Raw genomic sequence first — 18,653 nt, 5'->3', positions numbered from 1 at the left:
GACCCCTGGCTCATGCCATAAAAATACTAGTACATCAAAAAAAAGACAAGTTATAAATTGTGTTAGGTTTATGTTTTTATTTATAAACACCCCCTTTGATGTAGTTTATCCATTAACATTGTAGATTGTTCATTAATGTATTCTGCAGCTGTCAAAATGCATTTTATTGTTGTATTGTCCCTTTAAAAGCGTCCACGCAGCCTTGACCGTGCAGCACTGAGTTTCAGCCACCAGAGGGCGGGACATCCAGCACCGTTGAAACACATGACCACAAATGCACTTCCATGCATGGAGTGTGGCGCTTCTCTTAACAAAGTGTCAACACTGGACTGACGCTTTTTGCCCGAGCGCCGCCAAAGAGCACGTTGGACCTCCGGGTCAAGAGGGCGCTCTTTGTCCGGAGTCAGGAGTTTGGGACTGGAACATCCCTCAGTCCGACAGGGAAGCGAGGAAAGGGGGAGGCACAAGAGAAAGAGAAAGAGGGCGAAAAACACTCAGAAGGTCCTCCAGCGGTGCTTCCAAGCGGCGAACAAAGTAACACAAACCCGGACAAACTCACTTGTATGTTTCCGCAGGAGCTGAGCGTTGTTCGGAGTGCGTTGTTCAACCATTACGGTCCCTCGGTGGAAGTATTTTGATCTTCTTTTTCTCAGCCTCTCCCCTCTTCAGAGGACGGATCGCCTCCCGCACTTTAAATCCAACAACTCGATTTGTGTGTTTTCTTTCCATGCGGTCGTGAGTGGATACATGTCAAATCAGCTGTTTTTGCGTGTCACCGCCACTGACGTTTCATGCGGACATTTGAAGTGTGGATATGCGAGGGAAACTTTTGAAGGATGAAGAGGAGAAAAACGAGTGAATGCTGGCATTCTTTATATCGTCACGCTGACATGCATCTGCTCGGAAAGTTGTGAAATTGCTTCATAGTGGATGATAAGCACCGCGTAGTGGACTCTTGTGTGATTGTGTGTGCAAAGGCAGAGGGTATGGAAGAGTGGAGGCAATGCGGGCGGTGGCTGATAGACTGCAAGGTCCTGCCCCCGAACCACCGGGTGGTGTGGCCCTCAGCAGCCGTGTTCGACCTGGCACAGGCCCTGCGTGATGGGGTGCTCCTGTGCCAGATGTTGCACAACCTCTCTCCTGGATCTGTGGACCTGAAGGAAATCAATTTCAGACCTCAGATGTCACAGGTGAGTCTGTAACCCTAAGTGACGTCTTCAGACTGTGATCTGACTGTGACACGCACTTCAAGGCTGCTGATACTTTCTCATAACACACCCACTTCATTGCCCACAGCCCAGTGCAGAGCTGCACCTCTAATTGTATGGTTAAAAATATGCAGGTTCCATTCAGGTCATGCACTGAAGAAACAAAACAAAGTCACACCCTTGCACCATCATGTTGCGTTTTGCTGGGATCTGCATAAAATAATGTATCATTTCTTTGTGCCACTTCCTTTATTAGCTATGCGATGACAGGTGTCTTCATGTTTGCTTGAAGTCAAATAATGTTTAGTGTTGCACTGTGTGGAAGTGGAAGTAAATACGACCATCTGCACAAAGACGACATTTGCATTTGCTGTTCCCTTTTAGATTTAAATAGCCTATTTTAAGGAGCAGATGGGTGTAATGTTTAGCGAGAACTCAGGGGAAGATGCTGGGTTGCCAGCATGTTGTGCTTCGGTTCTGGAGAGTTTTGCCCCATATTCTGACAAGTTGTCCTTTAAATCGTTTACACAACTACATCATAGTACAATTGGAACAGTATGCATCTTTGCATTTTGAAAAGTTTGACTGTTGAAAGGCATACTCATACTAGGCCTACTGCTGTGCTTAGACGCACTTCACACCTGTTTGGGTAGTGTGAGCGCACTGATTCGCGTCCAAGCATGATTGGATAGTCATAGAATGACTGTTATGCAACAGCTCCTTGCAAGTTCTTCATGATAACCAACACATTTAATCAAAATAATCGATAAATCAACCCCACAGCATGCTTTCTCACCCTCGACTACAACATAAAGTAATAAATATGTCCATCCATTTTCTATGCCGCTTCTCCTCATTAGGGGGTATGCTGGAGCCTATCCCAGCTAACTTTGGGTGCCAGGCGGGGTCCACATGTTGTTTAATAAATGGGACCTCTCCTCACACAAGTAATTGATGGCAGTCGCCATCTTGCACCAAACAAATAAGACTTGAAATAATCCATAAAAGGTATGTATTGCCTAGTGATCATCCGATATTATCTGCAAAAAAACCCACTTAAAACGCTGTACAGGTGGTTCTGGGTTTACAGCGTTCCATGTTACAACGCTCCATGTTCCCATAAATTCATTATTTATTTATCTGAAACATTAATTTTTAACACAATATAACAAACACTCTTCAATCCAGAATGAAAGGGAGCAGAAAGAAGACAAGTCTGGTTGTCTCTGCCCCTTTTTCCTTCCCCAAAATTCAGCCACAAAGAAAGCAATTTGAAAACAACAATGTAAACAAAAAATATACATATAGCAGTCGGCACGTTTCCTCAATTACAACTCAGCCAATGCCATTCCCCACAATAGAAATAACCATGGTATGGCAATCAAACATAACTAACACATTTCATATTTCCTCAACATACTAGCTTTAACCATTCTTTTAAATGTGTTGCCTGACTTGGATTCTTTAGTTTCTTTATTCAGGTTGTTCCATGAACTGACTCCTTTTACAGAAAAACGACGTTCCGTCAGTTTAGACCTGAATCTTGGTTTAAAAAACAAAATTTTGGTTGGTAAACACGAGAATCACTCGCCTGCCACGACCCTTATTGGGGATAAAGAGTCGACCTATACGTTGTAAGGATGACGAGGTGGTGGTTGACCAACAATCTCTTTATTGCAAAAACAAAACGGGATACGGTTGGCAACCACGCCAAGACAATACCAGCAAAGTCAACTGTCCACTCTGTACCCAGCTGTCCTCAGCCTGCACACACAAACACAATGTCAGGACTCATTCCACGTTCACGGTTTCACAGAGTGTCGTAAATCACAACACTTTGCACATAACTGCCAGGTCACTGTGCTATGCTAAAGGATGTGCTCCTTTTGAAAGTGATGGTAATAATCAAGCAGTGTAGTGGTTGTACTGTAAATGTGCAGTTTTCTGGAGAACTGTGATAAGCATAAATAAATGCTACTACAGCGCTGTGTTCCGTCAGTGTTGTTTTGATTGCAACACGTGTGTAGGCCCAAACAGTAACTGAACATGTGCGTGCCGTCTGTCCTCACATACTACAGTATTCAGCGTCCACCTTCAGCCTAGTTGTCATATTGTCGGGCTCCAAATTCCTGCCAAAACTACAGTATGTTTATTGGTTTTCAGTTAAAATTATCTTTCCTAGAACAGTCCACAAATCAAAAGCGAATACTTGCCTTGTGTTTTATCTATGTATAGGTTGCAATGTAGATGAGCTATTACTCTATGAAGCTCCCTCTCAGTAAATCGCAAAGAATTGTCTGTCTTTATAAAGCAAACACAAGTGGACGTGCTGTCAGAGGTTTTTAGTAACACGCCTCAGTTTCTATAGTGTTCGCTTCAGCAGAACCACGCTTCCACAGCCAGCATGAGGAATCATTGGCTGCCAGAGGAAGTTCATTTGACCACAGTGGTAGAATGAGAGTGGCAGACGTTTCTGTTGACTCTGTTCACCCCGAAATCTGGAATAGTACTGAACCTAGGGATACTTTATGAGTCCATATCTGTCCCTTTTTAATGTATCAATTTTTAAGTACCCCAGTGGGCTAATTATTGGACTTCAGCATAGGTGGTTGTATCTTTTTCCTGGGCCAACACGTTATAAATGTCTTCCCAAGATGAACAAGTGTCAAGGGTGCAGAAGTTCCACTGAGGTAGTCAGTGTCTACATTCCAGGGGCAGTTTGAGTTGCCCTTGTTGGCTTCCCCTAGACACTTGCCCTCGGGGGAATACCCCACCGCCATCGTGTTCCATTTCTCCGAAAAGCTGAAGTGAACTTGGTTAGATCGACCCTTGCAGGGCTGAGGGAGCAAGTCAACACTCGAGAGTTATGTATTACCCACAATGCATTGCACCGGTGCAAGAAAAATACATCAGTGTGGTGGCAGTAATGAACATCAAGCACTGTTTGTTTGGAAGAAGATGCATAAAATAAGCAAGGTAATTATTCTATTTGATGGTTTTTGCAATGGCAACATGTTAGAGAAAACAATTTATAAACATACAAAAACCCATAATGACAACTACAGTAAAAATAAATATTTTTAAACAAAAACACTAAGTTGAAACGAACAATGCAACTTTGAACACTAACTAAAACTAAACAGAATTTTAAAGAGTGGTAACATACAAATGGGGCTTATTAAATAACAATATAATAATACAAATAATGGGCAGGTATATTTTATTATTTGTAAGAAACAGTATAGCGATACACCTACAGCTAGTGGTGGAACCATGATTGCTTGGGCTGAAAGTGAGCAAGGGAAGGTGCGTTCCATTTATCACTCCTCCCACGTCCACTTTCCCCCGGTTCTGCAAGTGTCCTCTGCATGACGTCGCCAGTGACATCATACCAAGTGGCTAGGGCAAGTCAACGAGATCAACTGAAACTGCTATTGAAATGCAGCCATTTTATTGATGTGTTTCAGGCAGTGCTGCTCAAATAGTGGGGCGGGCCCCTCACTGTACATGTCTATATTCATGCTTGAACCACGCTGGTGCCAGCAACTCATACATTGGTTTGTACAGATAACTAAATAAATATTACAGTTTGTCAATAGTATTCCAAATAAGGGATGGGGCATGTGTAAAAAAAATTCCGTCCCCTGGGGGGGGGGCATGAAAGAAAATAAGAGAACCATTGGTTTAAGGTAAAGGGGGTCTGGAATTTGGCTTTAAAAACAGGTCTTGTTCGTTGAAAGTTATCTGTTTTCTTGGAGTTGCTCGTAGGCAAAATAACTTATAGATTAATTTGTTTTCTCTTGCTGGTCTTTCTCTCTCGCACTCTTTTCCTGCTAGCCACCATTAAACTTGACTTATCTGTTCTGCAGAGCTCCAGACTCCTATGATTACAAGGCGAGCAAGAGGTCGGGATGGCACACTTTGATCCGCCCACTAATCCCACTATGAGAATCTGCAGCGAGAGTAGAGGGGCGGGGGGCTTCAGTGACAAATTGGTTAAACAAAAATCTGGCAGCAGAACAGAAGCACATCATGATTTATGATAAGGAAAAGGTCAGAGCATGTGCTTTAACACACAGTCAGTGGCCCAGCCAAATGAAGAGGAGGTCAAGCAGAGCGATTGCATTATTTGCTATAGACAAAACTTCTTAACTGCTGAATTTGAATGGGGATTGATGCTTTCTGGAACAAGTCTTGTATGTGATTATGGCTTGCAGTTAATTAAGTCACTGTACTGTGTATTCGACTCTTTTTAAAATGCTTTCGTGGACTTCAGTTGAATGTACAGAAGAAAAAAAGTGTTTCTCTGTTTTCCAATAAGCCATTTGCTGCTGTTAATAGGACCTTCTGACCAAGATGCTCGAATGGTTGGCATGGACTCCAGTCTGTGCTTCAGTGCAAGACCAACACAGCATTCATTCTGTTTTACTAGACCCTTAAAACAGCACACTGGAAGAGCCATTTACTGAAATTTGAACTGGAATGTCACCTCTTCTGTAATCTATGGTCGAAGTTTTAGAAATGACCTCAGAAATTGCTCATCTGGTTTGTAACTCTTCTCGTTCCTGGTGGCGCCGCTATGGCGAAATGTCTCTCCAAAAAAACACTGCCTGTGATACACAGTTGATGTGTGCACCCGACAATCAAACATTTTTGTCAAAAGTGTTAAGAGTCTAAATTGCACAGTTTTGCACAGACTTGTGAATGTCATTTACCACTGCACTGTGGAGTTGGCACAGGTTTTTAATGCACGAGCTGACCATGACAGCACTTACAGACCTCAACAACTGTGATTTACCATGACTTGGAACAATTGGACTTCATTATATATGCTTGAATTTAGCCCACGATGTAGTACATATGTTGTATTTTCTGGACAGCCTTTCCCACAGGGCTGTAATCTATTTATGGGAGTGGCGGTACGTAATGACATCGTCAAATTTTAATTGGCCATGACACATTTGCATACTTGTATACACTTGCATACAAGTAATTCCTTGCTGCTTAGAATTCTGTGGCTTTCACGCTATCACGGTTTTTCAAAAATATAATAATTGACAAATCATCGCTGTTTCACGGTATTAGTCAAAAATATGCATATTTAAGCAAATTTTACATATTTTTGCAGAAATAATAATGGCTAAATGAGCCAAAATACAAATCTAAAGCATTCAGAAGACGCATTCAGAAGACGCATTCAAAGACGTGATATGTAACATTCTACACTGGTCACTAGGTGTCAGTAATGTTACAGTGATGAGACAATAGCCACCGCAGGAAGTACTGTGCAGAAACCGTAAGTAAAAAAAAAATAACAACAAGAAACACTTCTAATGCTAATGCGTTAGTCTATATTATCTTATTTATGCTTTTTATGACTTATTTTGTCTTTTTATATCTACTATGTTGGGTAATACAAGTGTAAAGGTGACTATAGGGGTGTTATTTCATGTCTGGAGGGCTGTAATAATGTTAAAAAAAAAACTTAGAAGGTTGTAAACAGGTTTTTTATGCTCTTTGCCAATGAAAATACTCGATTTATAAATAAGGAAGCCTACTTTGCAGAAATTCACTTATCATTGGTCTAGAACCAGTTAACTGCGATAAATGAGGGATTGCGGCGATTGTGACGTCATCGTTTCACAAGAGTAGGTTGAATTGTTGTTCACGTGGACACGCTTCGAAGCTGTTTTGGGATTTATCCACTCTGGGAGCCGTTTTGGAAAAAATGCCTCACAAAATGGGCAAGGCCCAAAGTTTCTTGGAATAGTGACTGATGAATTTATATCAAAAAGCAGTTCAATAAAATGCTTTTTCTTGAGCCATGCTCAGTGCCTTATTTGGTTATTTATTTATTTATTTAGCATCCATATAGCTTACAAACGCCAACATGTCCCTGGTGGAGGTAAAAAGTGAAATATATTTGCTTGCTTGGACGCCCCATTAACAGTATCAGCATTTTCTGTTTACAATTCTGCATGTGAGACTCTTGAGAGGTTATTAACAGAAAGTCTGAGGTTTGACATTCCGATGTGACTGTGCCAATAACAGTGGCGTAAAGATGAGGAAAAACACTGCAAACTCAGCACTCATCAGAGCTGGGCTGGCTAGATAATGCTTGGAATTGTCCATTCAAGGGCCTGAAAAGGGAAAATGTCCATTCATGCATCCTTACAGTTCACAATGAGGGATCATTGTGATGCTCATGAGGTTAAATGTGAGCACGGAGCTGCAACCACATTCACTAACGTCTGTGACATCCAAAATAACTGAAGGGATGGTTTTGGTTGTGATAATGGGACCAAATACTGCTATGTTTGAGTCAGTCTCTGTCAGCATTAAATGCAGTGCTTGCAATGAAGCCGCCAAGTTGACCTCTTTTTGGGGTCGGATAAATCCCTGATCGTACTCTTGAAGGCAGCAAAGCATTCATCTTAACCTCAAGGTTTTAAGTGGAGTACTAATGAGCACTGATATTGAGAGCTGCATCAGAGCTACAAGTAGGTGTACTGTACATATTCTGAATCCAGCGCCTCAGGCTGTGTCTGAAAGACGAGGCTCTCAGCGGCATTTTTTTCTCTGGTTCTTTCTCATCCTTTCCTCCCCCCCTCTGTTCGGTAGATAGTGGCGAATACCTTGGGGATGACTCAGGTAGACGTCTATGTGTGCGCGCGCTTCACTGCTTTTGTTTCTGCTGGTATGCGTGTGCATGTGCATGCATGTAAGTGTTCTCAGCACTCCGCAGGGCTCCAGATCTCACACAGAGCCTGCTGCTTCCACTCAGAGGTTCTTCCTCTTTGTCCACCTTCCACCAAAAATATTGGCTGCTGCGGGCTAGAAGTTGGAGCTGAATATTATGAAATTGTTTTTTCTTGAGCTGCTCTTCATACTTGGCTAAAGGCTAAACAAACACGGGGAATGATGGAAATGCTGTTTCATATTTGACACCCTGCAAACAATACCAAAACATGACCATTACATCCCCTCCTCAGTCCTTTGCTGTCTATGTTAGTGTAAAAAAGCAACAAGAGGTTATGTCATTTAAAGGCCACTGCATGTTAGCAAATAAGAGTGAGAGTGAATAAAGCAGAAAACAAGACTGTCAGCCTCCTTTAAAAAAAAAAAAAGTATCTACTTGGGAGGGGGAGGTCACTACTGTGGACAACCACCCATGCTGGCCTCCCTCAGGGGTAATTTAATCCAAGCCTTTGGTCGACTGTTGACCCCCTGACCCCAGCTCTCGCCGGATGCAGGTAATACTGCTAATGGAGCTTGTTAGGGACACATCCTGGCTTGAACAGCTGGGGCTGTGTCACTAGAGGCTAATGGGATTGACAAGAAGGGAACAGGTCTAAGCTCAGGTTTTCTAACCTTTTTGTGTGGGGTAAATCTCCTCCTAGGGCTATGAAAATCGTTTCTAACTGTAACTTCTTAGATGTGTGTGTTGACCTTTTCATACCTGGCTGCTCTGTTGTTTCTCGGGGTAATAAAAATGCTTTTGTCACAAGGGCAACTACTTTTGATTTCACAGTGGTCCATGAAAAGCACGGTATATGGCCTCATTGCTTTATTTAGCTGTTTGTGTTATGTATTTTAGGGGTTTCAGTGTTTCCCAGGAGAATGGGGATAGATGATGTCATCGTTTAATTTGCATAATTGTTCATGACGCATGTGCATGTAACTTTTATGGATTCCCTGCCTGGATGAGTCCCATCATAATGTGTTTATGAGGCGGGGTAGTGTCGAATATTAATCTCTTAAACTGGTGCATGGAATTATTGACTACCTTGGGGTTCTGGTCAGAGAACACAAAGCCATTAGATGGACTCATTAACTTTAATTGTGTTTCATGAAGTCTTCTATGAACAGTAGCTTGTGATACCATCACTACTGTCCTCTGCAGGTTGTTGCTAAAGAGTTGTTTGAGGGTCTTTCTTTACAACTCTCACAATGTTTCCGTCATGGGCATGACAGTTTGTTGAAGATTTTGTAGCAATACATGTGCTGAGGCTGACATCCCATTAGACAAGTTAGCTAAGCTACATCCATTTCTCAATTACTGGACGACACGGGCCAGTGATATATTGCGTCAATAAATGTATGGATTTTTGCATTTCATTTATGGACATTTTATTCACTAAGCCAAATAGCACACACTCTATGCTGGTAAAATAAGTGGAAAAGATAAAAAACGGAATTCTAAAAAATTAAAACGGAATTTCGGAAAAAATAAAACCGATTTCATAGGGTCGTTTGTTAAAAAAAAAAAGGTCATATTCTAAATCACACTATGAATTGTATAACCATGTCAAACGATTAATCCTACGCTAAAATTATTTTTTTCCAATTTTCCAATTTGATCTTTTATTGGATGGACTTTTATGGAATCTTTTATTGGATTAGGGACTCGACTCACAGAGGTTACAAAAGACAATGTTGTTGGTGTGTAAAAAAAAAAGTAAATTCAGCAATAGGTACTTTGGTTGCATTATTTTTAATGCTTTGAAGAGCTATTTCTATAACCATATTCAATTCCACAAGTTCATGTTTGTAACAAAAGCTTATTATTATTATTTTTATTATAAAAATAAAAGATCGAGATCGGATCAGACCGGCGAGACTATAAAAAAAAAAAATTGGATTGGTATCCAAAAAATGTGGATCAGGACATCCCTAGTTTTGATTGGTTTTTCATCTTTTTTTTAGATTCACAATTGCTTGGTTTTCACCCATAGACAGCTCTCTGGTTTTCATGTTGTTGTCACCTCTAAATGCAAGATACACAGGCGAAACCTATCCTTATCAATCTGAAACTGAGTGTCAACATTCAGTGCTATTTATTGATTGAATAAGCAATCAGACACACCTGGGCAACAAAACACACCCGCCAGTCACATGTTCCAGTAATTTTGCTCACATAAACAATGGGTGTGTTCAAACAAAAGGTTGTATTTATTAAAAACTGATGGTTTCTGCAAACGATCTGTCATCAATTTTGGTAAAGTAATGGTTTAATTCAAACTTTAAATGAACAAATGATTATCGCAGAACTCGTTTTGTTCTGACTTGCACATGGGTTTACCTGTGATGGTTATTTCTACTTTTAAAGGGAAGTACAGAGTAGTTCAGCTGCAGGGAATGTTCAAGGTCATTCAACTCGAGGAGGGGAGCCTTGCAGCAGTGAAGTTCACCTTTAACAAGCTGAAGGGCACTGACCTAGAAATAAATATTCCCTTGGAATCAAGCAACTTGCTACAAACCCGTGAGTCAAGATTTTAGAAACTTTTTGGCAGCTGCTTGTCATCTTTTTATGTCAGTGAAGCTCAACGAAGAGGTGTTAAAATCTGTGCTGTATTTGCTGGCATGTGTCAAACGAATTAACAATTATCAGTCTTCCCAAGGGTGGTGAGCGCAGAATGTTTCGCTCAAACTTAAATAACAGTTACAGTTAAGTGCTGTTATAGGGCAGTGCATGGACGTTGAATGAATCACGTAGTAGTTTAGGCCAATAGTCATTAAGTCCAAACAAATGCAATGGGACAGGGCATTTAAACCGGCCCCCTAGTCTACCTGCTGTATATGTAAGAAGATGTTTTTTTCACAATGATTATTGCAATTTCATAAAGGATTGCAAACATACAAAAGGCGCAACACCTCCTCATTGGCTTCTGTTTGTCTACATTTGAATACTGTATTCCTGCGGCAAACTAACTCTTTCAACGGATGGTAATTTCAATGGCATGGTATGGCGTCCCAGCAATTAGTTGGCCCCTTATGAGATCCGTTTTATTTTGTCCAAATTCCGTTTTTTTCCGTTTAATTTTTTTTATTAATGTTTTTTACCTTACTTACTTTACCAGCATAGTGTACTTTTGTGACAGCAAATAACAGGTCGATTAATTACTGTAAATGCAAAAATCCTTGCATTTATTGATGTTATACACCATTGGCCAATTTTGCCCAGTATTTCAGAGGGGGGCTGTAGCTTGGCTAACTTTACTAATAGGATGTCAGAGCCTCTGCACACACAAAAAAATCCTCAACAAACTGTAATGCCTGTGCTTGAGTTAATAATGTAAGATATTTTTTACGACACCCTTCTTTGTTTACACAGTCAGACAGAATGTGGCAAACAGCACTCTTGTGTTGTTTGTGTTGAGTTTTGACGATTTGTTTGTGACGATTCCGCCACAATTGAGCAGTCCGCTGGTGAAATACTTCCCCACACAAACATTTATTCTCGTCATGATGACAGCATTTCATTCACACGATGTACATTTTTTGTGAGATTCAACAGTTTAACAGTAGATTCTGTTTTTGTTGGCCAATTGGGCAATCAGAATTACTATTGCTGTAAATTTCTGTGTGTAAGCCGCTACTTTTTTCTCAAACTTTGAACCCTGCGGCTTATACACTGGTGTGGCTAATATATGGGTAAAAACTACATTTCCCATGATGCTTGGTGTGCTCATGTTCTAATCTCATGGCATCTCCTACACTTCAGAACTACTACTAATCGTTTAAATATCTATTTCGGAAAACAGTATTACTAAGTCCATCATAGGGGCAAACAAAAGTTCAGAACCCCCAAAAAATGCTGAGAAGCCACCATTCTCAGCGTTTGCTAAGCCTGTCGCTCTAGTTGAGTGGCGCCGAGAATGCACACGCTGCAGTTTACAGCGAGCAATAACAAGCACAATTTATACTAAAATCAAATGTATTGGATTATTCAATAAACACCATAAATATACCACCAAGAATGCATGTTGAATGAAAACAAAAAAAGAGGGGACATATTGGAATTTGTGCAGCCATGCAATTGACACATACCTGTATCTGCTGGGGGGGATCCACCACTATGATGACTCAAAGGCGGCCAATAAGGAAATTCAGAGGATAACTCCAGCAGAAACAATGTGTAATATCCAGCAATTTCACAAGTGACCCTACGTAAACCTTAGGCAATGTATGTAGCACCACAGGCGTACATGTCATATAGATTAAGAAATAGAAATACAGATAAAATAAAGCATATTAAACAAAACATAAAATGCCGTGTTGTTCTCTTGGAGATTATAAAAACATATCTATCCATCTCACACTTCTTCTTTATGGCCGGTTGCAACCAACATTGAGGTGCATATCGCCACCTACTGTACCGGAATGTAGACGCAGACGAACGTAGAATGTAGATACACATTCAGAGTGACAACCCGGTAGTGACAGGCTTCCATCATAGAACATACTCGAAGAAATGAAATTGATGCCGCTTTCAAGTTAAAAGCTTTGGATTTGAGGATAAGAAGATGGATGGATGGATGGATGGATGGCAATGGATTTGGTTGTCAAGACAAGGAAACATTGCTGCTTCGTGTAGGACTACTGCCAGTTGAAGACCATTACCACGCTGCTACATGACCACAGCGCTCACAGACACCCCACCTCGTCTCCGTTCCTCATCAGCTTGCAAATTTTCCTTCATCTCCAATCGTGCTCCTCCTCCTTCACCTCAATTTGGCCAACCGTTTCAGTCCACCTTCTGCACCATCCCACACCGAAAGAGAGAGAAGTGACAACCATGTGTGACCGAAGGAATTAGGACGCTGTTCAATTTTGACACGGAAGAGGGTAGGCTATCGTTATCTACTTTATGTTCAATGCGCTATTCGACATTGTTTTTAACCAGCTGTGTACTGTTCTGCAAAAGTAAAAAAACAAAAACAAACGTCTGTGCACTAAATATCCCATTTCATGACTTGCACACCTGTGGCTTATACACCGGTGCGACCAGTTTTTTTCCTCTAAATTTAGTGGGTGCGGCTTATACTGTACATCAGACTTTACGGTACATAGAACTCATGCCTCGTCTCCGCGGAAGACTCCATTGTTCGTCACTTTGAAGAAAGTTAACACTACGCTGCCATTTTTTTTCTATTGCACTAGTCGAAAGAATCATGGACCCTTATGGATGCCATCTGATTTCTGAAGAGGCTCCATCTGCATGCTGGTTGTTTGGGGTGATTAGCAAGGGCATGCAAGGCTATGGCGCCTGCTTCTTTCCAGAACCAGCCATGCTCTGCTGGGCGCCATCGTGCCACAGAGAGATGAGAAAGAGGAGGTCGCCTCTCTGTTGTGACAAGCCAGATGGCTGAATATCTCCCCTGCAGTTCTCTCCAAACCAGACAACAGAAGAGTGTTATAATTCTTCTCTAATAATTATTCTTACCGTTAATTTGTTCATCCGTTTTTTTGTTTTCAGGCCTCGAGTGTCATCTGTCTTTCATCACTAGGGTCTGTAATGACACTGCCCACTTCATTTTGTCACAACAGTGCTTTAGCCAAGAGTCTAATTTGAGTTGTTGTGGTGCTAGACTGGCTGTGGCTGTTTCCTGCGGTCGGGAATAGATTAAGATCTGGACTGTGCTCGAGGAGAGGGAAAGCAGTTCCCATCCCCCCTGTGGACACCTCCAACCCCCAACTGTACACATAAAAACACACAAACACACACTCTAAAACAGCATCCTCTTTCAAACAGTAAAGATAAACAGCCTCATATTTTCTCTTTGCCAAAGGAAACAGATAATATGCACCCCTATGACGCATTGGAGGAAGTTTTGGAGGTTTGTTTTTTATATTTTGTTTGTTTGCACTGGCCTTGGAGTTTTCGGGCCTTTGCCACAAAACGTCACAAGAAGTGCTGATATCCCATTGCTGACGCGTATTGATCATATCACGTAATTGGCTGTGGAATAGGAAGGGCACAAAGGTAGGGTTACAGTGATAGGCTCAGTCCCATAAAAGACCTTATTGATCGCTTAGTCCCTTGCTAATCAAACAAACAAAGTGGAACAGTGTAATGCGGGGCTACAGAGGGCGGAAGAGATCATTTCCTGATGCCCCACCTTTTGCTCCCCCCCCCGCTGTCCCTAGAGCTTCTGTAACTTGCTCAAGGCCACTTTGCATGGGGGAAATGCTTGCAAAGTTCAAGGTTGGCTTCCTTCATTTTTGTTGTAAACAAAAGCACTTTGTCTGTCTGGATCAGTTTGTAGTCTGGCACAAAGAAAGAGGATTCCTTGTTCTTGTCATTGTTACCACAGGTTTTAGAAATGTATTTCACACCTCTAGTGTCAAGCTGGTCATTTATCTGTTCTTTATGTTGGATGACTAGAGGCTAGAAAAGAAAGGAAGACTTTGGTATAGAGCGGAACCGGACAGCAGAGCCACAGACAGTGGTGAGAGTGTATATTTTATAAGCCAGTGGATGTTACAAACCCAGAATCGGATTTGTATAGTTATGTTTAGTCTACTGCTACACAGCACTGTGTGAGGGCCTGTCTTTCATTGTGCAGCTTGTGCATGACTGTTCTAGTGTGTCAGTTTGTACTATTGTATATGGGAGGATGTGTTAAATAATACTCACAGTGTTCCTTTCCAAAATGTGTTTGTGTCAGCATATTGGTCTTTAGATGCAAGGTGCAGCTGATATATAAAAAAAAAAGAAAAGACAGCAAAGTGGACTTTATTTATTTTTTACGAGGCAGAAACAACTTTCTTTTTGTAGTATGTACAAGTTGTGCTTTTGATTGATAAGCTCCTTGAAAACAATTTCTTTATAGATGCTTGCTAAAGAAGGCCAGGGGGATTTCCTCTATTTCAACCCCCATTCTTAAAGGTGAGGATAAAAATAAACATCAGGCCTGCCACCAGTTTGGTGTTTGCATAATGAAAGCAACAGGGCGTAAAGAGAGGAAGGCTAAACAATTTAGATGTAATGGTGAAAGCTCCTGGGGAAAACCGAAAGGGAAAAGACTGTGTGCGTTTGTAGAGAATCCGATTGAGAGGAAGCTTTTAATGGATTTCACCTGTGAAATTGAGCATGTCTCCCACAATGGCATACAACCCTTGTCTGGTTCCTCACAACGACTTAGTTCCATTAGCCCATTTGCGACAGCGGCTTAACTACACAAGACCCTGACAACAAGCAGGATTTACAGGATTTGGCACTATGGTGGGTTCTGAGGACATATTCTTTCCTGATTTTCAAATGAATTATCCGTTTTTTTCTCGAATGTTTGAAAATGTTCTCGTTCTGGTTCAGCATGGCATGGTTGGCATCGCCTCTAAAGTTTGATCGTGTTCCTAAACACTGTCAATTATTAATTTTGGGCTTTGTTGTTTGGAAATAATTAATACAGTTTGAAAATCTTATCTGGTCTGTTGAATAATCTGATGACATTCTTACACTTTGGAGTCTCAGCAAGAAGCTTAATGTGGAAAGTGTTTTGAACCACGGCTTATGTAAGGACGTCAGCTCGTGGCCTTGTCAACCTGCTTTTTGTCTGCCGGTATCAATACACCTGAGACTATTCCGTACAATGGAACAAATAAGGTCAAACTCATTCGCTGGTCAACTGCTGATTTCTTTTGGATTCCAAAGAAATTGTTCCCACCGAACAAAACCAAAACGCTTCAAGGATCAAAATTTTAAAGTCAGAAAACCTTTATTTATTTTGCAGAAGTCTTTTTCGTAATAGTGTAGCATTTCTATCTAATACAAATGCAACTCACGTGTCTTAATTCATGCGGTCACTGCTGTCCTAAAAGTTACCGACAGCGGCCACATTGCACAAAATTAACAAATAAACAGAATGACTCTAAATAAGACAGGAAATAGTCCACTAGTCAGAGAAATTTCAGAAATACATCAGAATAAAAATGATGGGACAAGCAAACGGGCTTTGGCATGAGTGCTCAGTGTGTGCGCAGGACAGCAGGGGTCAGGAAAGGGAGGGGGAAACACGTCCATTTTGATAGTAGGTATATTTTGTTGACTATTGATCATTATTTTTTTAATGACTATTTTGTTGAGACCAAATGGTTAAAATAAATACGACACTTTTTCTATAACCTACATTGCGTATGGCAGTATTATCAGTCTTATTTTGTTTCTTTGTGAAATGCATCCAGTGGCATCACGGTAAAAGGAACATACTGTGTTCATTTATTACACAGGATGTGACCTGACATTACTGTAGTTTGAGGTAGGGCTGTGCGTTATGGTCCAAATCTCATGTCCCGATATATTTACACCACAAACCGTCAGACGCCAGAAAAAGTAGCTAGATTTGTTGCTAGTCGCTTTTAAGAAAATACGTCGCCAAGAGGGATGGAATGTCGCCAGATCTAGCACGGAGCATGGAGGGGGGCGGAGCAGCAGCGTCGCTAAAGAGCGCTGACACACACAGCAGAGCGAGACAGACCTCCGTGTCAAGATACAAGAGAACAGCGCAAATCCAGTCTATATCGATATGAATGATATGTTTGTTTTTGATATTGTGCTTAAAAGAAATATCAATATATCGTCTAGCTTTTGTTTGAGGTAAGAGCTGCTGCATATATCGGTATTGGCTGATATCATTCTCAAAAATGAAGTGCTGGACAGTATCAGTATATGGGATATTGGTAAGAAAGCCAACATTGCAGGGAATAGGGGACTCGTGCCGTACCTCACATTATTCAAATGTTTTTTAGTGGACTCATGGCACGATTGGCACGATTGCCCTGTTGTGAATAAGCCCTAAGTTGTTGTTTTGGTTTACAGCACACTACTGCAAATGTACAAAGTTAGAAAGCAAGCACATTTTCCGAAGGGGGTTGAATCATTTTGAGAGCCACTTTAAGGGCAACCACCATAGACTGGGTTCATTCATTATGATATGACTGCAAATCCACACTTTCCCCTTCCACTGCTCAGGACAGTCTCCCAGTCTCCTATGTCCTGCCTAGAAAGAGTTTCATAATCCACTCCTAACCCTTCCCCTGCTCTGAGCCAGACAACAAGGAACATCTGGATGTGGAACAGAGAGTTCAAATCACACCCTTCTCCACCTTGAACGAGTCCAACAATGCTTGGCCAGTGCAAGTCTGACATTCTTATGACTTGACTTTACTCTTTTCTGAGAAAACTGTGGGTTTTTGTACTGTTATCACTGCATCGCGTGAAGTATTTCTCCTGGAGGGGGTTCTCAAGTGGTATTTTACCTTACTTGTCCCTCATACAGTACATTGGCTCAGTTTTTAGACAGGCTGAACTCATCAATAACGCAGCAAATTTGCTTCATGCAGATTTTGTGCTCTCAATTTCAAATTATAATGTCACATTAATAATACTAAAAATACAACTGAAAGCTGACATTTATTTTTATATTTAAATGGGGAATTTTGTTGCCCACGGTGCCGCACGGTGGTCTAGTGGTTAGCACGTTGGCCAATACAGGAACAGCCTGGAGATCGAGAAGACCTGGGTTCGATTCTCCCCTGGGCATTTCTGTGTGGCGTTTGCATGTTCTCCCCGTGTGCGCGTGGGTTTTCTCCGGGCACTCCCGGCTTCCTCCCACATTCCCAAAAAACATGCAGGTGAGGTTAATTGGAGACTCTAAATTGTCCATAGTTATGAATGTGAGTGTGAATGGTTGTTTGTGTATATGTGCCCGGCGATTGGCTGGCGACCAGTGCAGGGTGTACCCCGCCTGTCGCCCGAAGTCAGCTGGGATAGGCTCCAGCATGCCCCTGCGACCCTAATGAGGATGAAGCGATATAGAAAATGGATGGAATTTTGTGCTATAATTGTGTGAGCTTACAATTATCACCTCCAGTATTCTGCCCACTTGTCAGGCTAGTGAACATGTTTTTTTTGTTGTTTTTTTGAACACATGTTAATGTTTGGTTAAAAAGGAACACAATTCTGTAAAACTATTTTCAGACATAATCTGCTAGTGCTCTGATTTTTGATCTACATCGCCTTATTTTACAACAAACTCTCATGATATTAGGTCGTTTGCTTTCGGGTGCTCTACACCATCCATCCATCACGTCAGTGAAAATCGCCACTCAACTGAAGGAGAACTTCTACTGCGCTTTCGCACTAAAAGGTTGTAGCCTGCGGTTCTATAACCAAAATTGCAATAGTGTCGCTTTACCGGCTAACATTTAGCTGTGGGGCTGAATGACCTGTGTGCTTTTGCCCCAGCGTTGCACTTTCATTTGTCTCATCTTTACCTTCTTTTCCAATATGACTCGACCTTGACAGAGGAGTGTTGGGGGACTGTGGGGATGGCATTTTCCCTGACCGCTACCCTCAGATGGGCTGCTGGGATGATGAACTGCTGTTGTCACTGTCATTCATCTTTTCCATGTGCTCTTGTTCTTCTCTTTACACCCTAGCCCTCTTTGTTTGTGTTCTTTTAAGCTCGGGGGACACTTCACGACAAACACTATAGATGGTGGCGATTTTAAATTCAATAAAAAAAAAATCAATCATGAAGTTTTATGTCAATTACCATATTTTCTGGACTATTAGTCACACTTTTTTCATAGTTTGGCTGGTCCTGCGTCTTATATGTCAAAATATATATATCATTTATGTTTAAATGTTTATTCGTACTG

The 18,653-nt window shown here is 41.4% G+C and overlaps 1 protein-coding gene across 11 annotated transcripts in view; it reads left to right on the top strand.

The window, feature by feature from the left end:
* Window positions 1–238: 238 nt before the first annotated feature.
* Window positions 239–18,653, top strand: part of vav2 (vav 2 guanine nucleotide exchange factor) — a 219,241-nt gene continuing 200,826 nt past the window's right edge. For 8 of the 11 annotated variants that reach the window (XM_054757618.1, XM_054757617.1, XM_054757614.1 and 5 more), the window contains exon 1: window positions 239–1,190. In XM_054757618.1, coding sequence (XP_054613593.1) covers window positions 987–1,190 — 204 coding nt within the window. In that variant the 5' untranslated portion in view covers window positions 239–986. The remainder of the gene's footprint in view (window positions 1,191–18,653) is intronic. The other 3 variants (XM_054757607.1, XM_054757611.1, XM_054757615.1) reach the window with 1 other exon arrangement.

The sequence above is a fragment of the Dunckerocampus dactyliophorus genome, chromosome 17 (genome assembly GCF_027744805.1).
Source record: "Dunckerocampus dactyliophorus isolate RoL2022-P2 chromosome 17, RoL_Ddac_1.1, whole genome shotgun sequence".
Lineage (NCBI taxonomy): Eukaryota > Metazoa > Chordata > Actinopteri > Syngnathiformes > Syngnathidae > Dunckerocampus > Dunckerocampus dactyliophorus.
The sequence above is the reverse complement of the archived record's forward strand: the minus strand, read 5'-3'. Positions and strand labels throughout refer to the sequence as shown.